The sequence below is a fragment of the Trachurus japonicus genome, chromosome 11, assembly GCF_045865225.1.
Source record: "Trachurus japonicus isolate A0001 chromosome 11, Traja_1.0".
In the NCBI taxonomy this organism is placed as follows: domain Eukaryota; kingdom Metazoa; phylum Chordata; class Actinopteri; order Carangiformes; family Carangidae; genus Trachurus; species Trachurus japonicus.
This window is the reverse complement of record NC_140917.1, coordinates 25,122,802-25,148,292: the sequence shown is the minus strand read 5'-3', so window position 1 is coordinate 25,148,292 and position 25,491 is coordinate 25,122,802. Positions and strand designations below refer to the sequence as shown.

General features: G+C 42.8%; 2 protein-coding genes across 3 annotated transcripts; one reads left to right on the top strand and one right to left on the bottom strand.

Annotated features, from left to right (window-relative positions):
- Positions 1 to 1,444: 1,444 nt before the first annotated feature.
- On the bottom strand, positions 1,445 to 4,721 carry LOC146978919 (gap junction beta-4 protein-like). The gene is made up of 2 exons (XM_085791988.1): positions 2,241 to 4,721; positions 1,445 to 2,137 (listed from the first exon to the last, which is right to left on the bottom strand). Exons 1-2 carry the CDS (start codon positions 2,774 to 2,776, stop codon positions 1,843 to 1,845), a joined length of 831 nt encoding a protein of 276 aa, XP_085648114.1. The 5' UTR covers positions 2,777 to 4,721; the 3' UTR covers positions 1,445 to 1,842.
- On the top strand, positions 4,231 to 22,679 carry LOC146978918 (homeobox-containing protein 1). Of its 2 annotated transcripts, XM_085791986.1 has the most exons (11): positions 4,231 to 4,474; positions 5,705 to 5,816; positions 7,821 to 8,247; positions 8,596 to 8,681; positions 10,305 to 10,415; positions 11,619 to 11,861; positions 14,167 to 14,323; positions 17,225 to 17,307; positions 18,458 to 18,553; positions 18,696 to 18,814; positions 20,564 to 22,679. In XM_085791986.1, exons 2-11 carry the CDS (start codon positions 5,735 to 5,737, stop codon positions 20,708 to 20,710), a joined length of 1,551 nt encoding a protein of 516 aa, XP_085648112.1. In that variant the 5' UTR covers positions 4,231 to 4,474; positions 5,705 to 5,734; the 3' UTR covers positions 20,711 to 22,679. The 2 variants fall into 2 exon arrangements, with proteins under 2 accessions (XP_085648112.1, XP_085648113.1); XM_085791987.1 differs by lacking the exon at positions 11,619 to 11,861.
- Positions 22,680 to 25,491: the final 2,812 nt, after the last annotated feature.

Genomic DNA, 25,491 nt, shown 5'->3' with positions numbered 1-25,491 from the left:
CAAAGTCAGAAATAATACAAAAATACATTTCAATGTATTTGATGGGTGTTTTCTTTTCTGATCAAATGTTTCACTGATCTGGCCCAATCCTTAACAGGCCTTGATACTTTGCAGAGAGATTGCTTTAGTCATCAATTGCATGCTTTGCACATAAAACCTTTCACACTCCACAACAATGCATGCTTTCAGCCTCTCACACCTTTAGGAAAGTTAAGGTGAAGTTTAAATGTAGAGGTAAATTTACTTTTTCTTGCCTGTCATAACAGTAATACAACACTGAATTCTTCTCTTAAATTCAATCTACTTTTTTGAAAGTAATATTTCTGAAACATCTAATTATGAGCTTTTAGAAACACCTAAAACATTACTCCACTAAATTGGACAAAGTTTTATCTTAGCTTACCTTAATAAATTCTGGTGTACCACTCAGTCGATCATGTCGTGGAAATAGATTTACAGCGGGAAAAGGGCTCCACTGCTCCCTTTGGCCAACGTCTCTCCTACAGTGGGTCTCCAATATTGACTGAGTAGAAGACTCAACTCTTGGCCATTATCTGGAGGTGTGGCCACTTTTGGCAACCACCCCAAGGTTCCCTTTAAACTCCAGCTATACTTACTAATTTTTAAGCTTCTTGTCTGCATCGATTTATCTTCCAACTGACACTCAGCTAAGAGCTCCAGGAACAATGAATGCACTGTGGCAGCTGTAGACTTGGACATCATTGGTTTAACCAAAGTATGACTGTGCAAATTAATAAAGGTGATAGGGCATAATAGGCTACATAACAAGTGTACCAGTGGTCCTGGGTTTGGTGTTTGTCTACCCTGGTCACCACATTTCTTTACAGGTGCCTTCATATCAGTTCCATTAAGCAGCTGTAATGTGGAGATATGTCCCTTTGTAGCCTTTGAATAATCAGGATTAAATAGTGCCACCACCTTGCATTTGTTTGAGCAAACACTCTTAAGTAGGCTACAGCTGAGATACAGAGAGCCAGTGCTGCAAAATCTAATACAAGCCCTTTGCTTGTTCATTGTTCAGTCCTCAGGTAAGAACAGTCACTGCCTTATTGGCTCGTTCAGTTTTATGATACTGTCCTTTTCACAAATGTAATCTCAGTATGTTCTTCTGCCATGGAGGAATGCAGGATATGTTTAATTGTCATCAAGTTAGTCTGAAACTTACTGTGGGAGTGGTGATTTTATCAGCTGTCACTAGTGATTCTCACATTACTAACCATAAATTAGTCTTTTTGTAATGTAGCAATCGTTATGCAACACATTGTGGTTTATGACGACTTTTCACCCCACACTCTGAATCTCTGTTGGCTCAGTTTACTGCTCCACACCCATTTCTCCTTCCATATTGTATAGAAATTATTATTAATGACCTGAATGATTCTGATTTTTTCAAACAGTAATAAAGAAGGCAACATCAAATTTCACAGGATGTTGGTTTATTTTATATAGCCTACAATAAATTACATCTGCCAATTTCTGGGTTAAGTTCATGACATTGCACATGCTCCTCACTGATATTTTTCTCCTTTCCACTTTATTTTCAATATACACACTGCCAAATCCAGTAAATGTATGTGGCCATGATATTTTAACAAAATAATAACATATGAACAGACAAATATCTATATATCAGACATTACAAATTACAAAGTAATAAAAAAGTATAAGTTCACTCAACAACATTAAGGGGATACAAACATTGCATATCTTTGATGTAAATTGTTTTAACAGTGATATCACTTTTGTAAACAAAATTTCCTTACAACTGCCAACCGAATAAAATCCACCTGAGACTTTTAACTTTGTGGTCGTAAGTCAAACTCAGGAGACTGCTACGCTGTAGGCTGGGGCTGAACTCTGTACGCCAACTTCTCCGTTGCGATGGTCAGTCATCTTGGCCTTCTCCAGGACATGATCATTGTACGCTGAGTTTTCCTTCCCATTCAGAGGGGTTCTGGTCATCATGAATGAGTTTCTTCTCATGGGGTGAGGTCCTCTTCTGCAACACTCACTGAACCTCTTCCCACACAGGTACAAGACCTCGAGGAAAGTGAGGAAGATGCACACAAAGCTGGTTGCCACCATGAAGATGGTGAATATTTTCTTCTCTGTAGGCCTGGGGAAAACATGGTCAAAGATGAGAGATTAAGAGTTATTGATACTACTATGTCAGAAGCCAAGTTCAGCCATCAAGCTTCCAAAAGCTAAGGAGCCCTTACCTGGCAATATAGCAGTCCACGGTATTCGGACATGGATATTCATTGCATTTGACCAACGGAGGGAAGAACGTGGCCTCGTAGATGTAGAACAGCAGGAAGAGAAAGACGGCATCCACCGTTATCTTGAACAGCAGGCTGAAGAAGTAGGTCCACCAGAGACCCCCTCGTTTCTTACCTGTGTTTTTATAAAGAGGGGTACAATCTTCTCCGTGCTTCCGTCGGTGTTTGCGCTCCCGGTCTTCTCGGTAGGCAACGTGGAGCGTCACAAGTAAGGAAGGGCATGTGACGAAGATCAGCTGGAGAGACCAGAGTCGGGTGTAGGAGATGGGGAAGTAGTGGTCGTAGCAGACATTGTGGCAACCGGGCTGGCGGGTGTTGCAGTCAAAGTCCTTCTGCTCGTCGCCCCAAACTTTCTCACAAGCGACCAGGAAAACCAAAAGCCTGAAAATAAAAACAATGGCGAGCCAGATTCGGCCAAACGCTGTCGAGTACTTGTTCACCCCACTAACGAGGCCCTCGAGGAAGGCCCAGTTCATGGTGTTGTATCTGATATTAGACTGGACCCGTTCAAGGAAAAAAAAAATCCTACAAACCCCCCAGAAATTGGCACACACTCTGCTGAGTGCTCAGATACAGATTGCTTGGACTCACACTGAACTGAGCATATCAGGCACAAAGGCTCTTTAATATAGTACTTATTACTGCTGCCTTCTTGGCACAGGTTGAAGGGGAGGGAGAAATACTGAGCAAAGCAAACATAGACTCATTCTTCAGCTACAGTCACTAGAACTGGTGATAGGAGACGCTCTCACTAACAGGCAGGAGAGGTATGAACCTCTTATAAATAGAGATCACAAATAGTATTGAGAAGCCCCCTGATGTGCTTATGCCACCTTTGTTTAAACACTGAACCACACAGAGCAGCATAATGCCGCCCCAGTGAGTGATTTCAGGTAGCATGCTGGTGCTGAAATCAGAGTTGTGACAAAACAGCATTTGTCCTGTAAAGCCGACTCCCCCTTTCACACAAAAAAAAAGTCAATGTCTGTGACTATACCTCCGCTCTCGGAACAACAATGACCCCCTCCCCTCCCCACCCCTCATTCTGGGTTTGTAGTGTACAATTAACGGCAGAATAAAGGCACAGCATTCCCACAGGTCTAGAGGCAGACAGATTGCTGAACATTAATTCAGCCATACTGAAGTGTGTTCTAGAGAAAGCTATACTCAGATTAATAGTTTCATATGTCATTGTGCATTCTCCCAGTTTCCATAAAAAGAAAAGCTTTGTTGCATGGTAGTTTGCTTCCATTAGGATGTGAACATGTGTGGATGTGTGCTAGAAAAAAGCCAAGTGCCCATCCCATTATTAAATTCAGAGGTCCATAGAGAGCCACACCAAAATCAATTAATTTTAACCACTCGCCTCTGGTATCAAGTATATCATCCAACTTCATGTTAAATTGTAGCTGAAGCTTAAATTACTTCACAGGACCTAAATCCAAAACCAGCTGCATTATTAGCTTATTTATAGCCTATTATTATTATCATTTAATTAATATAATTATTCTTGTGTGATCATAATAATTAGTGTTGATTATAATTCCCATTCTTATTATTTCTTCAATCAACGCTTATAGACGTGACAGGCATCTTATCTGTAAATAGATCACAGACTTATGTAAAGAGACAGAGCCACTTATGTGTAGGGTGGTGCTGCGTCAAGGCAGACATATTTAGTGACATATTTTCCTTTGGCAGACAAAATAAGAGGATAAACTATTTAACTGCTGGAATGAGAGTAGCCTACAACTACAGATGCTTACAATAGGTATGTACATGCACGTTATGTTAACTTCAAAATAATGTAATCAAAATGTAACCTTTACTTTTACTGTGGTTTGGTTGTTTATGTTGATCTATGGTGTTTTATAGTAGGTACAGTATAACCGGAAATAATAATTATAATTTGTGCTTGCTTGACTGGTGTCGGGTGAGGGGTCATAAATTGAGACAGACTCCCACACTTGCATACAGTATTTCCCCACTGCACAGCTCAAAGACAATATGACCCTGCACCGTTCACCCTCTGGTCGCTAGTTAACCGTCAGCTCCACGCCGGGGAGTTACTTTCTTTAGCGGGGGGGGGGCGAGCGGACCGACACTTCCTCCACTGTTTTCACCGTCTTCCCTCCTCGTCCGGCCGGCTGCAGCTCTCTCCACAGCAACGGGAGGTAAGAGAGGTGCTCCGCGGTGGGACAATCTGCTGCTAGCTATCGGCTAACTTTGCTAGCTAGCGAGCTAACTCGTTAGCAACTGGCTGAGTTCCAGCTCCTCGAGCGAATACACTCAATATTTGTATTGCAGCCACGTTTAAACGTAAAGGTTTCGTTAATAGCAGACGTGTAAAAATGTTGTCATGCTGTCATTTATACCGCCAGGGTTCAAGTTTTAGATAAGTTGATAACCGAGACAAGGCAGACTATTACCATCAAGTTAGCCAAACTGAATAGTTATTTCCTCTAACCTTCAAAATAAAAGTGTATGTTGCCTTTAGGGACAAAGTAGGAATGAACTTCACAAGTTAAACTAAAGAGGTTAAACAAAAAAAATGTAATTAAAATTACTTTGAAATAGTGGCAAACTTTGTCCCTGTGCTTGTTATAGTCTACATATAGTTTGTACAAACTTTGTCAAATGGTTGTGTTAGGAACAATTATAATTAAAGAAATTACCACATTCTCTGGTTACAATCAGGTAAAGTAAACATATATAAACAAGTAAATGTGTTTAACACTTTCTTCCTCTTTTTGCTCTACATTCTTTTGAAGTAACGTGTGTGTAAAGTTCAGGACCGTACGGTGGGTTTGTGAAATAGAATGGGATTTTGCAATGTAGCCTAGGGCCCTAGGCTATAACTCAATACACCAAAATTATGAATAATACTTTTGAGTCCACGGTACACATCAGTGACAAAGGCAAGCAAGTAATCCATAACTCCCCTCTGAGTTATTTTATACTCTGTAATGTGTAGCTACCCAGTGGTGGTATGCAGCCAAGGATTTGTCAAAAAGACATTATGTTTCTCTCCCAACAAAAAGAGCAAGTAAGAATCCTTCTGTCTTCTCCTCTGGAAATATAATCATGCCGTTTTTCATCGTTTCTTCTCTTTTGACGGGACGCATGCTTTTATTGTGAATGTTACACTACAGTGCTTCCGCTTTGTATTTAGCTCACTCTGTCAAACTTAACACAGCCATCTCGCCGCCGCCGCCACCACCACCACCAGCTACGGATGAGGGGGGCTGGTGCTCAGGGGGGGGGGCACCAGGCAGAGTTGACGGCGTTAGCTTAGCCAACGTAGCCTGCTAGCGAGTTAACCCGCCGCTGCAGGTTCGCCAGCATGCTAATAGAGGCAGCTGAGCCGCAGCACACTGCAGCAACTCTCCTGTCTTCCTCCGTAGAGGTCCAGCCGAGCTGAACTCCGCTGAGCCATGCGACAGTGGTGTGTCCCCGCTGCGACCCCACGCACCGAACCACTCCCGGGGCGCGTGTCCGTGTCACCCCCTCCACCAGGTAAGACAGCCCTCAATGACGGGGACACCGTTACACTTTGCCCTTTCTAAAAGCCAAAACACGTGTGTTATTTTTGTTCGGAGATTGTTTGATTTTGCACTAAATAGAGCAGGGATACCGGCATGTGAACACTGGAGGACTTCAACAACTTTAGCTCAGGTGGGACCTCGGCGGGTCCCGTAAACACAACATCTCAAACCCCAAATCTGGCAACCTAACTCTGTCCTGCTCATCAACAGATTGACATAATCTGACAGTCAAGAACTACAGTAGAGGCATCCCAGTGATGATTCTCCTCCTGATCAGCTGTTTACACATCCCACTTAACAAGAGCAACTTTTTTTAATAGTGAGTCCCTGCCCAGTTTGTTGTAACTCACCACTGTGTTTTTGTTGGATGGCTTTGCAAAGTCATGAAATACCATGGCAATTTAAAGAGTTGGTTTCAATACATTTCCTAATAATATCAAGTTATGTCCCAAGTTTTCTCTCTTTCTTCAATTAGGCAAGGTCATGTCAAACTGCCAAATTTTCTAATTTGGCATCATACAACATTTACTGTAATGGAGACTGTTGAAGCTGCGCTCTCCACATTCTGTGCACAGGACAGGCAGGTAAAGAAAGTGAAAGGACGGACTTGACTAGGCTGAAGGCAGCTGATGTTTAGGCGATGTATGCCAGGGTGATCTTTCTTTAAATCCACCCTGGACAAATGGAGCAAGGTTAGCCCCAACTGTCTGTGCCAAGTGTTTTGAACGGGTGCCAAATTTTTTGAATGACCCAAGGGTTCTTCAGAGGAGAATGCAGTCTATTTCTTCTCCTTAAGTTGAGTTTTGTAAACCAGCTCTTGTGTCAGCAAGGGGTAATTGAGTAATAATTTGATAATGGCACACCTACAGCACTTTGGTTATTTTCAGATTAAGTGCCGTGTTCAAGACAAATGGACCCCAAACAATAGAAGTGCGGCGTTTGAATCTGGCCTTGCATGTTGCTTTTTTTATTTGTGTTTTCATCTATTAATAATCCTTTCATCAGTTATCAGTTTGTCGGGAGGTTTTTGAAAAAAAAAGTCTGCGACATAGTCTCTAAATTTAAGGTCTATCAAAGGTGCTGAGTGGAGACAAATATAGCTGTATATGTCCTGCTAACGCTTTGTGAAACCTTGGGTTGCTGTTTATCTGTTGAGGATTCAAACCAGTCCCACACAGACCTTTGGTTTATTAAAGGGATAGTTCAATGTTTTGGAAAATTGGCCCATTGCCATTTGCCACAATCCCTATAGTTTTAGGAGTAGATTTGTCACCTTTAATTGTCGGTGCAAGCTATTTCTAGAACGGCGGAGCAGAGCCGCGAGCTGCTCAGAGTTACGCTATGGAGGCTAATGGAATTTCTTGATTTCCCTCATCAAACTCATCAAATACACAATCCAACAACTCCAAAACACTTTCGTGGACAAGTTGTGACCTGTACATTCACCACACTATGAGATAATAACGGAATGTTACCAGACAGAGTTGTTTTAGAGGTAAATTCATGCAAAACGGCTGATGCGTGTTCCCGTTAGGGGCAGTTTTTTGGCAAGCAGTCGCTACATTTACCTCGAAAACAACTTGTAACGTTACGTTATTATCTCATAGTGTGGTGAATGTGCAGGTCACAACTTGTCCACCAGAGCGTTTTGGAGTTGTTGGATTGTGTATGTGATGAGTTTGATGAGGGAAGCCAAGAATTCCATTAGCCTCTGTAGCGTAGCTCTGAGCAACTTGCAGTTCTGCTCCGCCATTCTAAAAATATCTTGCACCGACAATTAAAGGTAACGAACCTAGTCCTAAAACTATAGGGATTATGGCAATGGGCCAATTTGCCAAAATATTGAACTATCCCTTTAATAGAGCTACAGTTGGTTCATATTCACTTACAAAATTGGTGTTGTATTTCATTCAAGAAAAAGAAAAAAGCCAGTCTGGAGTTCACTATGGTAACACAGCCTTCGTTATGTATGCAGATGCCAGAATGGAGTGCTGCGAGGTGGAGCCCCGCTACACCATCGAACAGATCGACCTCCTGCAGCGCCTGCGTCTTTCCGGCATGACCAAACCTCAGATCATCCACGCCCTGGAGTCCCTGGAGCGGCTGGACCCGGACCACCGCCCATCGCACTGCGACTCTCACCCGGCCCCATCCAACAACACCCCGACCGCAGCCGCCCCGGCCCCGTCCTCCTCCTCGTCCTCCTCCTCCTCGCTGTCCCTGGCGTCGGCCACCACGCAGACGTCCGGCCTGGACGGCGCCGCGCTGTCCCCGAGCCACAGTTACGAGGCCTCGCCGCCGCCCCTCTACCCCCCCAGCGTGGCCGTTCAGAGGTCGTTCAGTTACGACATGATGGGAGAGGAGGAGTGGGACCTGGAGGAGAAGGTGGAGGAGTACATGAGGTGAGAAGGGGAGGAAGGGAGGAAGGAGGAGGGGGGATGGTTAATTGTTAAGAGAGAGCCATAGATGATTTAACACCAGGTGAGGATGAGTTGAAAAGAAACAGAATAGTAGAGACAAAGAGAGACTATTATAACATCAGATAATGACAGCTCCCGTCCCCAGAGGTGCAGACTGGTTCTACAGAATATTAGTGGAGTTAATTCAGGTCAGGTGTTGGGGGATGGCTGAGAAAAGAGAAGCATCAGTGAATAAGGTTAGGCAGAGCAAAGGCTCGTGCTTTAACCACAGTGCAGTGGTTCTCATGCCGAGGTTGGGTTTCTCGTTTTTTGCTTCTTTTTTTTTTACAGGAGAGACAGCAACCTGGTGAAGGAGGAGATCAAAACCTTCCTCAACAACCGCAGGATCTCTCAGGCCATCGTAGGCCAAGTCACAGGTACGCTGCTGCTCTCTCATGACGCCTTTGTGAACGGCTCCAGAGACGGGTGACAACATGTCAGATGTCAGTCGCTGGCAGTTATGTGCAGCACAGAGACGTGGGGGCGGGAATCTCGTCCTCCACTTTCACTTAGATTCAAACAAGACACATAATTGATTCTTGATTCATTAAATAGAAGGGAAACTATATTTAGCTTCTCACTCCAGTTCACTGAAAAGACATAGGAAACATAAATGTAACTATCAACGATCAAAGTGGGTGAATGAATTTGAAACTTTTACCCACAGTGATTATGTTCCAGTTTTCTGCAAAGAAAAGCAGAAAGTCCTTGAAAGGAAAAAAAAAGATTAATTGATTATGAAAGTGATTGCTGATTGTTTTTCTGTCAACCAACTGATTGGTTAATTGAAAAATTACTTTAGCTCAATAGAGTTTCCTCAGCTGCATCTGTCATTGTCACTGTCTACATAACTCTACAGGCCTTTTACTTTGAAATCAAACACAACTGCCTGATCTGAGCTGGCTACAATTTCAGTAGTTTTTCAAGTAGTTTCATTTAACTGAAGATGAATCACCTAACTTTGAGTGATATTACAATTTTTATTTTTCTCCGTTTTTTTTATATGTACTTATATCTCTTTGGATAGAAACCTGTGAGTTCTAGAAAATTTACAATGATGACATCATGCTACAACCTGAAATAGGACATCAAATTATATGACACATGACTAGGGATGTCACGATTATTAATAGCAGTATTATACACCACAATTACTTAATCGTAAAGCTATAAATATTGCCACTTTCCAAAAAAGATTTGTCGTGACCATAGAGGCTGATCAGCATCAAAGTAAAGATAAATGCACAGATGTCCATTTACCTAACATAACATTGAATTGGTAGGAACTTAAATGTTAGCGTGCCATTTGTAATTAAAAAAATAAACTTAAACATTTGTTGGACGACAATTAATGACTTGAATATTTCAAACACTTCCCCTGGGGGAATAATAATTAGTCGTATTTTAATAGATACTTAAAATATTTAGTGTAAATAATTAGTAATGTAATTATATTTCACCTTAATAGTGTTGTGAAATTAATTAAAGCATAATACGGTGATTATTTCTCTGACAATAATCACACAAAGAAAATGTATAATTGTGACATCCCTACACATGACTGAATGGTACAACAACCTCTTATCAGCAACATTAGGTGAAATGAATAAATAAATAAATACAATCTCACACAGGCTGCAGTGTGAATAAAACAATAGTGGGCTAAATGTGTCTGCCTGCTTATGGCCTTTGAATAATAATAGATGTAATAATGCAGTTAAGTAATAGGCAGTTTGGTATTGCCTGTGCCCCTTGCCCCTTTATATCCAAGATTCAACCAAATTCTACACTTCATGACACTTTCCATCGCTTCACATGTCCTTAATTACACTATTGGCATGGGATTGTCTCCATTAGCTCTAACAGCAGTAGTCCACAGCTGGCGCGCAGCCCATCTCTTCCACAGAGTACAGATGCTGCCGGTTAGGTGCGCCATGAAATCAATCAAGTCTTTTGGCGTGTAAAGATAACGTGTCCTCCTCCTGCCCTCACACACGCAGGCATCAGCCAGAGCTACATCTCCCAGTGGCTGCTGCAGCAGGGCCTGGAGATGAGCGACTCCAAGCGCAGAGCTTTCTACCGCTGGTACCTGCTGGAGAGGAACAACCCAGGTGAGACGGGGCGGCGCTGAAGAATAGGGCCATTACAGGGCCGATGAGCGGAGTGCAGATCGTTAGAAAGGATGATGAATGCGAGGCAGAGGAAGACTAATGATGAGGAAGGTTGAATTTCAGCTTGATGTAACAGATTATAGATGCAGCGCTGCAGGAAGGCAGGCTGGTATTAAAGAAAATGTGACATTTCTTGTGTTTCCTGAATGTGAACCACTGCTTGCTAACCTTCCCCTGACATCCTTACCCCACCCTCCACCCCCCTCTCCTCTGCTCTTGCATGGTGCAAACTCACACACCTCTAATTTCCTCACGCTAACTCCCATCCCCGTCCTCGAGCGCTGCGAGGTCAAGGAAGGACATGAGACAAATCTATAGTTTCAGAGCAAAGACAAACGATAAAGGTAGTCCTGTCACAGGAGATGCTGATCAATAATATTAAGGCTTCTGGTTTTGGAAATGAAACTTTAGCGGGTGGAGTGCGGTTTTTGTCCGTGCTGGCTAGAGTAACAGCTTTTGGGTCGGTTTTCGTTCACGTCCAAGGGTACAGGGGTACGTCGTCTGCTGGAGATGCTCACAGCTTGTTACCGTGTTTTTTTTTTTTTTTCGTCAGACAGCGCATACTCGCGATAAATCACGTCAAAAAAGTCGCAATATTTTACGATTGCAGTTGTGTAAAACAAACCAAGCCACTGATGGACCATCTGCTGTCCCTGCTGCCTCCTTTCATCTTAATCTTTTATTCCCTCCCCGCTCCTCTTCCTCCTCCTCCTCCTCTTCCTCCTCCTCCTCCTCCTGCCCACCCAAGCTCTTCCTTAGCTCCTCTGTAGTTCTCAGCCGTGATGCTGGAGGTACTCTGGTGCTGGTTTTCATTCCCACATGGCTAACAAGTAGGCTATTAACAACGATACTAACATTACTACGTTTCTCTGCAAAAAACCAAAGAGGTGACAGTGCTTTGCTTCTGACGTAGGCTCCTATTGACCTGAAAACTTCAAAGAAGCAGTTCAATTTGTAAAAGAAAATTGGCAAAGGCACTGAAATCAACACTTTTTATAAAAAAGAAAAGAAAAATATGACTGAAAATTGCAAGACAGGTCTACAGGAGCGTGTCGGTAAACCCAGAGAACCTGAACCTGTCTTAACAATCTACTCCGTGGCTTTTTGGCCCCTGCCTGACCATTGGTTTTGTCCCGACTGAAGGGCTGAGGTGGAGTGAAAGCCAGCACAGCGTGAGTCCCATGCCCAGGGCCAGGGGAGGGGACAGAGACAGAGACAGAGACGGGACAGTAGCGGGGGCGAGCAGCAGCCTCCCCAACATCCTCCCCAACCCCAACACCAACCTCAACCCCAACCCCGCGTGGAGCAGGCAGAGAGAGCTGCTGATGCACTTGCTGCCGTGGTACACTGCTGCTGCCGCCGCCGCCCAGGCCCAGGCCCAGCCAGGTAACCAGCCCCTCCCCCCGCCTCCCCCTCCCCAGGCCCAGACCCAGACCCCCCCGCCCCCCCGGCATCGGCAGCCTGCAGCGAGAGGCGCCCGCACACCGGCTGGCCTGCATGCCGTTACACCCACGAGCACTTTGAAACACTGTTGATGAAGCAGAGGCTTGTAGCTCTAATGCTAAAACTGAAGTGTCTCCATATGATTCAAATCCTCTTGACTCTGCTGTATTAACAGAAAAGCTCTTACAGGCTGTTACTGTGGCTGAGTGTAAGCTCAAACATGGTGTAGTTTGATCAAGCAAGTAAAGACTGAGACAATTAACTACTTTTAGTCATATTATCCATCTTTATAAGTTAGAGCAGGGGTGTCAATCATATGGCCCGCGGGCCAAAACCGGCCCAGCAGAGGGTCCGATCCGGCCTGTGGGATGATTTTTCCAAGTGTGAGAATTACATAGAAGAGAAAAGAGGCATCATATTGTTGATACAGCAACATGTTTTTCTCAAGTAATTTCAGGTTGTTGATAATGTTTTGTAAAAGAATAGTTCATAAACTGTAAACATCTGAAAGGGATAGTTCAACATTTTGGTAAATTGGCCCATTACCATAATCCCTATAGTCATAGCAGTAAGTTTGTTACCCTTAATTGTCGGTGCAAGCTATTTTTAGAACGGTGGAGCAGAGCCGTGAGCTGCTCAGAGCTATGCTACGGAGGGCGACTGATGGAATTTCTTGGTTTCCCTCATCAAACTCATCAAATACACAATCCAACAACTCCAAAACACTCTGGTGGACAAGTTGTGACCTGCACATTCACCACGCTATGAGATAATAATGTAATGTTACGAGACAATGCAAACTTGCCGAAAAAGTGCCCCTGACGGGAACCCGCATCAGTGGTTTCGCATGAATTTATCTCGAAAACAACACTGTCTCTTAACATTACATAATTATCTCATAGCGTGGTGAATGTGCAGGTCAAAACTTGTCCACCAGAGTGTTTTGGAGTTGTTGGATTGTGTATATTTGATGAGTGTGATGAGGGAAACCAAGAAATCTCATTAGCCTCCATAGCGTAGCTCTGAGCAGCTCATGACTCTGCTCCGCCATTCTAAAACTAACTTGCACTGTCAATTAAAGGAACAAACCTACTACTAAGATTATATGGATTATTGTAATGGGCCAATTTGCCATAACGTTGAACTATCCCTTTAATTTCCCTGTACTTCTTTGCACTAAATAAACAAAGGGAAACATTTAGAGTTCTAGTTATTTATAGGTTATCATGTTGTTATTATACTGGTCCAGTCCACTTGAGATCAAATTGCGCTGTATGTGGCCCCTGAACTAAAATGAATTTAACACCCCTGAGATAGAGCCTTTCAATTTTTAGTGGTGCAGCCTGATTTAAAAAAAAAAGACTAGTTGGAAAAAAGCTAAGAACACAGTGAGGAGTTGACCCAGTCCAAACCAGGAGCTCATTTCCTGTGACAGGCTACAACCATTCCCATTTATCATCAAAGAGATTTTGTCGTTGTGTGTTGTGAAGACCCCAGTGTTTATGCTGGAGATATGCAGTGTTACCGTCAACACATGGTTCCACTTGGTTTTATTTGAACTGAATATTTGACCAGGATGAAAGTTTCTCAGAGAATCTTTTCAGTTAGGTTGCCCACATGTGATAACTTGCTGTGGGTGTCTCACTCTGCAACTTAAAGGGATAGTTCAACATTTTGACAAATTGTCCCAATGCCATAATCCCTATAGTTCTAGGAGTACTAGGTTCATTACCTTTAATTGTCGATGCAAGCTATTTTTAGAACAGTGGAGCAGAGCCGCAAGTTGCTCAGAGCTACACTACGGAGGCTCATGGAATTTCTTCTTCTAAATTCATGCAAAACCGCTGATCCGTGCCCCCCCCAGTTTTTTGGCAAGCAGTCTGCATTTCCCTCTAAAAACAACTCTGTCTCGTAATGTTCTGTTATTATCTCATAGTGTGGTGAATGTGCAGGTCACAACTTGTCCACGAGAGCGTCTTGGACTTGTTGGATTGTGTATTTGATGAGTTTTGAGGGAAACTAAGAAATTCCATGAACCTCCGTAGTGGCTCTGCTCCGCCGTTCTAAAAATAGCTCACACCGACAATTAAAGGTAACAAACCTAATCCTAAAACTATAGGGATTATGGCAATGGGCTAGTTTGCCAAAATGTTGAACTATCCCTTTAAGATCCATCCTCTGTCTGAACATCATCACTTTCATTTTTGTTTTCACAAACTCTCTCTGTCTTGTCTTGTCTCTGCCTCAGGTGCCACCTTATCAATGCGATCTTTGGTAAAAGAGGAACCCGATTGGAGGACGGGGATCATGTCCGGCGACAGAGCGGGGATGGTGGGCGGCCCGCTGAGGCTGCGTAGAGGAAGCAGGTTCACCTGGAGGAAGGAGTGCCAATCAATCATGGAGAGGTGAGAGAGCGTCGGGGGATGTACTTTGAAAAGGATACAAGCTCTGTTTGTGTTGCGTTCATGTCCCATGGGAAAAGGGTGTAAAATGAAGATTTGCTCGGTTCCACAGTTCCATAGTTACATCGACTTCCTTCAAGTGAAGCAGATTTTTTTGATATGAAATGAACCTGGGCTGAACAATTCACACAGCAACCAAATCTGTAGAGCTGCAGTTTTATTATAAGTTACAATGTGTCACAGCAGACCAGAACTGAAGCGCTGCTTATGAATCATAATATTCTCTGAGTCTAGATGTCAGGGTCATCCTGTTAATTCAACAACAATCACATCATCATTTTTACATTATAATTCACTGTAATTGGAAAACGCAAATGACCATTCCAACTGAAATAGTGACTCGCATTGCAATTATCTGCCAAAATAATATTGCATCAGGATTTTTTTCCCCATATTGTTCAGGCGCAGCTGCAACTAATCTTTTTTTTTTGCAATTTATCATTTCATCATTTTGTCTATGAACTATCCAAATGAAAGGAAGGACTATTGTACTACTATTGTACTACTCCCATAGTACAATTTTTTTCCAATAGACCGAGGTGGCATCTACACATCAACTGTCTTGTGCAAAGTCCTGATATACAGTATATTGAATGTTCAGTTTGATTTGCTGTAAACAGATGCATCACTTACTGAGTTTTGCACCAAATGATGAAAAGGAGTTCCTGTCCAACCATGCTTTACTATAAACCCCAATCTCCACTGACTCTGTCTCCGCTCCGTTCCGACTCCATTGTGAACGCTGCAGCAATTTGCTCTCATTCAAGTCAATCGGAGCATTTCCACCGCGTGTGCTGCGTCACCGATGCGTCTCCGCCTCCGGCGGTCCAGCAGAAATACACAGCTGGTCTATTTTTGCCAGATGATGGGGCCATTATGCATCAATACACATCGGTTAGATCGCCCTGCACTGGAACTCCAACACACAGAGCATCCGGTAAATTTCAAAATAAAACACAACAACAAACTTTCCGATCGTGAATCATCACTTTGTCATCATTAGTTTCAAGCAACAACTCATCAATCAATCAGAGCTCACAGCACGTCATGGATGAAAAAATAATAGCCCAATCATGGAGGTGGAACACTGCAATAGCCTTGATAGGTCAAACGGGTAGGGGTGTAACGGTATATGTATTCGTCCCGTGCCGTCACGGTACGGGGGTCACGGTTCGGTGCACACAGTCACACGGCGAATACGTCTGAGTGAATATTAAAAAAAAAAAAAAGTCGAGTCCTCCTCACTCCAACCCAGGTGGCGGTAATCAGCCTCGAAGCTGCCACAACCGTCATAACAAACGAAGAAGAGAAGTGATGGGAGAGTGAAGTTAAGAGGAGCTGCCGGAGCAGCCTGCCTCATTATGTCACCGTGTGGCTTCTCAATGAAACACAACGGCAGCAGCGGCGGCTCGCAACCATAGACTGTAAAGCAGCTCGCGACTGGTCGACCGGACAAAGTCCATTGGCAACTGGCATCTAGTCTAAATCAACTGTGTAAACCAACATTGATGTTAGTTTCTTGTTTTTTTTTTATTTTTATAATAGTTGCCAGTTGTCAAGTGCAAGTTTTTTTCCTCTAGAATTAATGAATGGCATGATAACACTCCTAATGCACTTGTTTAATTTTATATTCTATTTTTTTTTTTTACTTTTATAACACAAGACAGATTCTAGTTTTACATTCAATAGTGTCTGTTGTACCGAAACCGTACCGAACCGTGACCCCTGAACTGAGGTACGTACCGAACCGTGACTTGTGTGTACCATTACACCCCTACAAACGGGGCTATACCGTTTGATAGGTCAAACGATGCTATACACCGCATCGGAATGGAGCGGAAATTGGGGGTAAGACCTCCATGTGTTTGTCTCAGACAAGTCTGAACATGTCAATACTAGGAAAAAGTCAAGCATAAGTCCTCAGACTGTCCTTCCCATGTGACAGGAGGGAAGCCTCAGTATGAAGAACCTCCTTCCGGGTCTTACTGTGACTTTTTGCCTGGTGCAGAAGCATTGGGTTTCTGATGCAGTTTTCTGATAGGGTGTATTATGTCGGTGCTCCTCTGTCCCAGACAGTCTTCTCAGAAAGATACAGAGAAAGAGGAGTAGGCATTCCTCTCTACCCGCTGCTGGCAATTGATTTCTCTATTACATGGTTGCTGTAAGTAGAGGGTGCAGACCGGCCACTGGCAGTAATAAGACCACACAGGGCCTCAGACAACACTCACCAGCAGTGCCCTCGGATTACGCAATCCCTCTGCAGTGCTGATCCCTATGAGCTAGTTTAGACCCAAGGACGATAAAGTAGAGGTGAAACCGATGTCGAGTGTGCGTGTGTGTTTGTGAGTGTGTGTGTTGTGTGCAAGACAGAGTGAACAGGATAGGTCAACCCAGAGGGTAAGAGGATAAGAGGGCTTGAAGAAATTGATCAGTGTGTTTTGTAATGTGAGATACTGATTCTCTCTCAGTCATGGAGGGTGAGGAAGGAAAAAAATGTTTTTACCTGGGTACCTACACTTCTGTTTTTACCAGAGAGCCTTCATATTTATAGACCTAGGAGGGGATTTAAGTGGGTAAAGCTTTAATTGCAGAAATTAATCCACTTAATGCATCCATTAATCTATTCCTTTACAGCGAGTCCCTCTCCTGATGCTCCTCCGCTGTGTAAATATTGTCCTCTCTCTCCTCTGGTTCAATACAAAGACTAAAAGTTGATGAGGTGTAAAATGAGGGCGTAACTAGCGCTGCTCAGACCGGTGCCGTCTCCTGATGAATGCGGAGCCGGGGGGTGATGTCATGTGATTTAAAGCGTTTCCAATACCGCGGCTGTTTGTCTTCCTCCAGTTTCTTCATGGAGAACCAGTATCCGGACGAAGCCAAGCGGGAGGAGATCGCCAGTGCCTGTAACTCCGTCATTCAGAAGCCAGGTACTCGGAGACAGTTTTCAGTGCATCAGGCCCGTTTCTGTCAGAAGTGACCCAGGGAAACGTCTAAAAATAGGCATCTAAAAAATGGCATACTGAAGGCATACTTGATCTGTATTAGTTCTGATGCGTTGACTAGTCAGGAGATTAGGTAATCAAAGGCAGTTTTGAACATTGATAATTTCAGTTCAGATCTAGAATATAAAAGGTTTGCTCATATCATTGTACATACTATATTTTTAGACTGTCCATCAGTAGCACCTCCCAGTAGTAGTGTCTTAAAAGGATAGTTCAACATTTTGGCAAATTCACCCATAGCCATAATCCCTATAGTCATTACCCTTACGCTATGAAATAATTATGTAACATTACGACAAATGAAGCAAATACTCAGAACTACTTGCGCTTTTGAAATCACTCCGCCCAGCAGCCGTGTCTGGAATGTACAGTAGGTCCCGCTATGCATTTGCCTCGAAAACAACTCTGTCCTGTAATGTTACATTATTATCTCATAGTGTGGTGAATGTGCAGGTCACAACTTCTCCACGAGAGTGTTTTGAAGTTGTTTGACTGTATATTTGATTAGTTTGATGAGTTTCGCTGAGCAGCTCACGTCTCTACCCCGCTGATCTCAAAACAACATGCACCGATAATTATATGGTAATGGTAATGAACCTACTCCTATGACTATAGGTATTATGGCAATGGGCGAATTTGCCTAAATGTTGAACCATCCCTTTAAGAGTGTAGGTAGCAGCATTGCTAATTTTTTTTTTTACCATCGTTTTTCACCCAGATCTTTTTGGAGTCGGGTTGAGTAAGTCATTTGCTCTAGGATATGTAATTGTTTTACAATATTAACAAAAGTATCTGTAGTGGGGCCATTTTTCTGGAGCCAGCATTTTGTATTGGCCTTTTTACTTACAGCCATCAAGACCCTAATAAGATAAATATCAGTTTTACTCAACCCATCCAGCATATTTACAGGATAGAGAGTTGAGAATGCTTCATTGATATTAAAACACAGAACATTTGAAATGATTTTTGACACTTTCCTCCAGAAAATCTGGATGGAGTGGCAAAAACAAAAAACATGGGCCTGGTCGCAGAATTATTTTAACATTAACTGTGTATTTTGTGACTCATCACTCAGGTTGTAAACTGTCCGAGTTCGAGCGTGTGACGGCGTTGAAGGTGTACAACTGGTTTGCCAACCGCCGGAAGGAGATGAAGAGGAGAGCGAATATTGGTGAGGACATGATAACTCGCCACACGTGTCATGATTGCAGGCCTGTGGCCACGTTTGTCCCCGTCTGTGGACGGCAGAACAGCTTGCACGGACATTTATGCTTCCTGTGTTTCCATTCTCCACTGTTGGCGAACACGACTAGAGGCTGCCATTTTGGAAAGCCATGGAATTGAGGTGCCAAGCCCGAGCTGCCACTCGAACGGCGAGGAGGGAGAGATGCAGGAGTTTGCCGATCAGGTGACCCACCGATTCTCAGAACAAGTAAGTCACCATGGAGACAGGAAACTAGACAACCAGTTGTATGATCCATAGGCTCCGATCATGGTTCTTTAAATCTGATGGTTTAAGCAGGTTTCGCACTAAGAATAATTACACTTTGACTGTGTTTCCATACCTGAAACTGTGGACCAATCTGAACCAGGGTTCATGTGTTGGTTACATTGTGTACATTTGAACACATTGCAGTTTTGCATCTCCCTAAATTTGACCCTCATTGGTTTATAGACAGGGGAGCATTTGTTGTCAGTTCTAATGCTCTATAATTGGACATTTTCAACATTGTTGAAAATTGTAGAGTCCACAGTCATCAGGAGTGATCAGGAGTCAGAACAGCAGATGTAAGGATTATGTATACTGTATGTTTACATTCATGCAATGTAGAAAATTAAATCAAGCAGTGATGACTGTGAAAATAAGTAGAACCACTGGATTTTATAATTGCTTGAAAATATACAGTATGACTGAAATTGTCCTTTGGTGTGTAGTAGGCACCTAAATGTGTTATTCATGGGCGATAAGCTGTGCTAGTGAGACAGCAGAGGTGTACATAAATGCCCTGCAGCTATAATAAACATTAGCAGTAGCACCTGTGATTGGAGATATCTGCTATATGCAGCTATCTGCTGTAATGACGCCGATTGTGTAATTTGTAGCAGCATATATATATATATATCTCACACACCGACTTTGTCTCTGCTGTGTTTTGTGTTATCTTGCTGCTCTGACATGAACATAACATCAGCCCTGTCTTTCCTCTGCTGGTGATATTCTTGGCATCACTGCTCACATGTTAACATGTGAGCCAGGTCAGTGGTAGGTGGGCCTACGCTGCTGTTGACTCCACCCAGTACAAATGGAGAAGTTGCCAGAGGTCGGGAGGCTGCAGCTGCTCAGAGCCACATAAACACAGTCTGTTAAGCTTCCTGAGCCGCTCGGCTAAACTTACAAGCTGACCTAGTCAGAAACTGCTTGTGGGGACATTAAAGGGATAGTTCAACATTTTGGCAAATTCGCCTATTGCCATAATCCCTACAGTCATAGAGGTAGGTTAATTACCTTTAATTGTCAGTGCACGTTGTTTTGAGATTGGCGGGGCAGAGACGTGAGCTGCTCAGCTAACGCATTGCAGGCGAATGGTACTTTCGCCTTTCCTTCATCAAACTCATCAAAACGCTCTTGTGGAGAAGTTGTGAAATAATAATGTAACATTACGAGACAGAGTTGTTTTTGAGGCAAATGCATAGCTCGTACTACATTACAGACATGGCTGCTCGGCGGAGTGATTTCAAAAGCGCAAGTAGTTCCGACTATTTGCCTAATGTGTCATGTGTGTAATGTTACATGATTATTTCATTCCTGAAATGGTGAATGTGCAGGTCACAACTTGTCCACCAGAGCGTTTTGGAGTTGTTGGATTGTGTATTTGATGAGTTTGATGAGGGATGGGGGACTTATACCATTCACCTCCTTTGTGTTCGTGGAGCAGCTCGCGTCTCTGCCCCGCTGATCTCAAAACAACATGCACTGACAATTAAAGGTAATGAACCTACTCCTATGACTATAGGGATTATGGCAATAGCCTGAAAGGGATAGTTCAACATTTTTGCAAATTCGCCTATTTGTTTAAAGTCTCAATAGGCTCCAATCTAAAAGGCAGGGCAGTAGATAACAACAGGAAAGCTGCTAAATTCCTTATATTTTGAACTCATATCTCCTGTGACTTTTCCTCAGGAAGACGCATCTTCCCAAAGGATCATAGACCAACAAGACCCCTCCTCACTGGCTACTACTGAGGTGGCAGCCCTGCCAAGCCCCACCCCTCAGGTCCTGGAACAGAAAGAAGAGGATTCAAAAAGGGAGACTGTGGATGAGGAGTGACCAAAGCCGGTGTAGTGTTGCATCATCATATTTGATTTTTTTTTTTTAACCAGATGAAATAGGAAAACAATAAGTGGCTCCTCCTCCTCTTCCTCCTAATCCTCATCCACCACCCATGCAGAGCCTTTGGGGCCTGTGACACCCAAAAATCAAAGGGAGAAGGGTGCTGAATCTTGCTGAGGTGCCTCTGATGGTAAGGAGGCCACTGTATTTATCAACAGTAATCCTGCTTATATTAACTGCAATATACAGTATATATAAATATATAAATATATATATCTCAATATATAGAGCATTCCAAGATGGTATTAAAAAGCCTAAATTCCTTAGAGGGAGAATTATGTAAAGGATACCTCGCCCATTTGAAGCTACGCCTTTCTGTTGTCTTCGCTACATGCCTTCTTTTAGCTTTTCTCAGAGTGGTAGTTGGACGGACTGTGGTGACATGAACGTGCTGAGCCTGCAGGTCAGGTTGTGCAGGGTGGGGGGGGTAAACAAGTATAAGATCAAGGACACGGGTCTGTTGTGGCAAGAAGTCCCTCTCTGCTCGCTCGAACGTCTCCGACCCCCATCCGGTTCACGAGACCACAATCGATCAATCGATCGGGCAAACAGGTCGATCAATCAGCGCTGTTCGCTATCAAATCCGTAAAGCCCTGAGGGACAACTGGAATCTCAGGTAATCCCAAACAATGGTGGATAAAGACGGTGAGGAACTGCACCAGGTTTCTTTTTGTGTCTTTAACACAACGCTTTTTGTTTTTTCTTCATCATAACTGTATTTAACCAAAACTGGATGTGTTATTTATACCTTTTTATATTAGCAAAACAAGCCTAGGATGATATATATATATACATATATATATCATAGTGTCTCTTTGTCATCAAATGGTCTTCTTTGTTATACTGAATGCTGCTCTGGTCATTTTTGTAGTCTACCCTCATTTCACAATCTGTCTCAAACCTCAACTCAGCCAGTGAAGCTAGACTAACTGCATAAGTCTACTCTGATGAATCTGTTTTTTTTTCTCTTTTATTTCTTTTTTTTAACGTTTGAAAGAACGCTAAAGACAAATGTGATAAAAACAAAAACATAATGTGTAGGCCTACATGCTACAAGCACCTTCTCTCCTATTGGAATAAGCTAAAGCTTAAAGCTCTTGTACGTTGTTCCGACTGCAAAGCTGCACTTCAAAGTGGATCTCACTATAACTGAAAGAGGAGGGAGCGACGCAGACATCTTCCCCTGCATCTGGACCCAGACATGTACATAACCCAGATCATATACACGTCTATGGGTGCTTTCCTTCCAAATACAGTAGCAGTATATAGAAAACTGTTATTTGTCAGACTTGAAATAACGACTAGCTGACGTAAACTCTCTGCATCATGTAGTCCCTTATATTCACTGGCCCAAGGCCTTGGGGAGTCACTCCCCACATTGTTCATGAAATGGACAAAGACGCTTGTTCTCAAACGGCCCCACACCGGGGCCGCTAACATGTTACCTCCTATTGCCAAAGCTATGCCAAGGTAGAGAAGAGCTACAGAAACCTGTGCTTACAGGAGCAGGATACGACACAGTCACAACACTATAGATATACAGTACGTGATAGAATAGTATATTTGCTCAGTACAACACTAGCCAACTCTAGCTTACCTCAGAATAAACTGTGTGTCATGAATGTGTTACAAGCTGACTGTCGCGGGGAACACGGCGACAGCGCAGCAGCCATTATTGTGACTGTTTATGATACGGAGCAGTGTTATGTAGCATTTATGACGGTGGGGGTTTCCCCCTGTGTTGTTAACGTAGACTCAACCTCAGACCGGTCACTCGTCCAGCTTTGGACAAGGAACCGCCCCCCCTCCCCAAAGCTGCACGCTGTTTCTGATGAATATGCTCCTCTCTATCTGCTTTTATCTGACAATGAGAAAACAATAACAATAATAAAAGTGTAAACAATCAGTATTGGGTGTCTTGGTTTATTTGAATTGAATTGAATAAACTTTATTAATGCAGAAGGAAAGTCTTGGTGGCAGCAGCCCATTCATACATTCAATCAAACAACAACACAACAATAAATAGACAGAATAAATAAATAAATAAAACAAACGGCATCTTTAAAAATAGATGTAAAATTCTTGCTAATGGCTAAAAAGGTATAAAAGTGCATGAGCAAAAGTGCTTTAAGAGTCTCACTCCTACCAACTACTGTCCCACCTTACACGAGTGAGTTATAGAGCTCAGATTTAGAAATGAGCAAAGTCATGGTTAATATAAATAAATCATTAAATCTAAGCAAAACAAAAATAATGTTATTTTGGAATTGCAAACAAAAGTTCAAATAGACTGTTAGTCCTTGGGCCAGGACCCAAAATTTCACATATCTGTATCACCTGGGAGGGCAAATTCTAGTTGTGATTTTTTTATTCCTATACACCCCTAGATTAAGTTTTGATATGATAGAGAGATCAGATAGATAGATAGATAGATAGATAGATAGATAGATAGATAGATAGATACCTTTATTGACAATTAAAAAACTATGCTGGGTGGGGTGGTGGTGGTGCCGGCTCACAGAACAACCATGTGGTGTGCACATTAAAACACTGGATCCAGATATCAGTTCAGTCCTTTATTTTGATGAGCGCAGATCAACAAAATGTGAACAACAGGTGGTGGATGTGAAAGCTCTGTCAGTTAAGTATTTTTTTCTCAGGCCTTGAGGCAGCGGATAATCTAAGGTTCTTCCTTCAAGTTTCTCGGTCTGTTGCCTCACTGTATGAAGTTCAAGCTGCTCAGGCTCTCCCTCCAACCCCAGATATTCGGCTATACCAGGTAGGCTACCAACATTGTGAAAAAGTGAACTGAAAGCTATCAATAGGGGAAAATAACAAAATGCGAATAAAAAGCTGCTCCTATGAAAAGGCTATCATATTTTAATTTACTTATATTGACCCAAAAAACAATTTAGTATAGGTAAGGTTTTGCACACTCAAGTGATACCGGTATCTGGTCTGGCCCAAGGACTATGTGTAGATATCGAAAGGGTAACAAATTTCAGGGAGTCATAGGCCTAATTGATGAAAATCTTAATTGGAAACCGCATATAAAACATCTAGTCTAAAGTTTCAAGAACAGTTGCAGTATTATACAAAGTGAAACAGGTTCTAGATAACACATCACTTCACACACTCTACTGCGCAGTGCGCACTAGTCTAGAGAAGAGCAATCGGGAGAGTTAACACATGGCTACATGGGCCATACACATCTATTGTTTTAACAGTCAAGGATACTAAAACTTAGGGATCAAATAGAGTATCAAACAGCACAGATCATGTTCAAAGCCCAAAAAATAATCCAAAATTCAGAGCATGTTTAGTTAGAGGGAAGGAAAATATCATTTTAGCGGATTGTTTTACTTCACAAAAGCAAAAGGAAGAACCACAAGGAAAACGTATACAGAATGTGGTGTGAAACTACGGAACAGTCTCAACAAAGTCCAAACATGGAGCAGTTCTCGTTGAAGTATGAATACATGACTCTTGAGGTACAGGGAAGAGGGTGTCAAAACAATACATTTTACTTCAACACAAACAATGTAATGAAGTGGGACAAGTGATTTATTGCTGATTTGTGGAAAAGGGGTGGGATTCAATAAGCACTTTTTCGCAAATGTATGATTTTGCTTTTGTGTTTTTGTTTTCAATTTTTGTTAACAGCTTGTTTATGTTATTTACAAAGGTACAAACCATCTTGTTGTAGGCTTACGTGTCTGAATTAAATATATTAAAAAAATGAGAGGGTGTTTAAGGAACAAGGAAATCTCACCATGAAGGTGTTATCACAACCACAGGAAGTCCCACCACTAGCCCTCTGCACAATATCTCACTATCGCAAAAAAAATAACTTGAGAGTGAAGTGACAAATCCTCTCAGATACTCTTGTTATTCAGAGCTTTTATCTTCAAACGTCACAACTGGGCTTTGAACAGCTCTCAGGCCGGTTCATCACTTTTTAGTGTCCCCTAAACACTCCTTGCTGCTGTTGTTTCTGAGGCTGCTGTGTGCTGCATGAGCTCTCTGGGGGGGGGGGCACTGTGTAAGAGTGTAGTGGCTCGATCTTCAACACAAGATGGCAACGTCGTCCCTTGTCCATACATCAAAGGAATGCATTTGCCAAGATGAGAATAAAATGTGGAGTCATTAAGGACACAAAGCTCCCAGGTTTTGCGATGATGCGTCAGTAAAGTGATGAAGCACAGGAGGAGTGAAGGTAGAAGATGACAAGCAGATACAAGGAAATAAGAAATGTCATTAAAAGGAGCGGTTGTGTTTCAGGAAGTCATCGGCCCTTGACGCTGTTGCAGCCTGGATTTACAACGGATTCTCTTTTCTATTTATTCCTTGTCTGCGCCTTCAGGTTTTCTTCAAGGCTGTCTGAACAGGTGGTTTCACAGGCCTTAGTCAGACACTCAGCGACTCTGACAGCTGTGCTCTGTGCTGATCTGGCTGTGTCCTAACAGTATAAAATACACAACAACAACAACAACAACAACACCGGTCCCACTGGTGTAGACAGCCTTCCCCTTAGAGGGATACTTCAACACTTTGGGCAAATTGGCCCATTGCCATGATCCCTATGTGACCGATGTTGTTCTGTGACCTGCCCTGAGTGGGTTTCAAACCCGGGTCTCCTGCACCGCGGGCGACGATGTTAACCGTTTCACCAAGAGCTCAATGAGCACATGGCAAGTTGATTAGCACGTCTTTTTTAT

Coding starts and splice junctions, on each gene's coding strand:
- LOC146978918 (XM_085791986.1), top strand. CDS start 5,735: ATGCGACAGTGGTGTGTCCCCGCTGCGACCCCACGCACCGAACCACTC. Junction 8,682..10,304: donor CATCGTAGGCCAAGTCACAG/GTACGCTGCTGC, acceptor TCACACACGCAG/GCATCAGCCAGAGCTACATC. Junction 17,308..18,457: donor CTCCGTCATTCAGAAGCCAG/GTACTCGGAGAC, acceptor CTCATCACTCAG/GTTGTAAACTGTCCGAGTTC.
- LOC146978919 (XM_085791988.1), bottom strand. CDS start 2,776: ATGAACTGGGCCTTCCTCGAGGGCCTCGTTAGTGGGGTGAACAAGTAC. Junction 2,138..2,240: donor GTGGACTGCTATATTGCCAG/GTAAGGGCTCCT, acceptor TGTTTTCCCCAG/GCCTACAGAGAAGAAAATAT.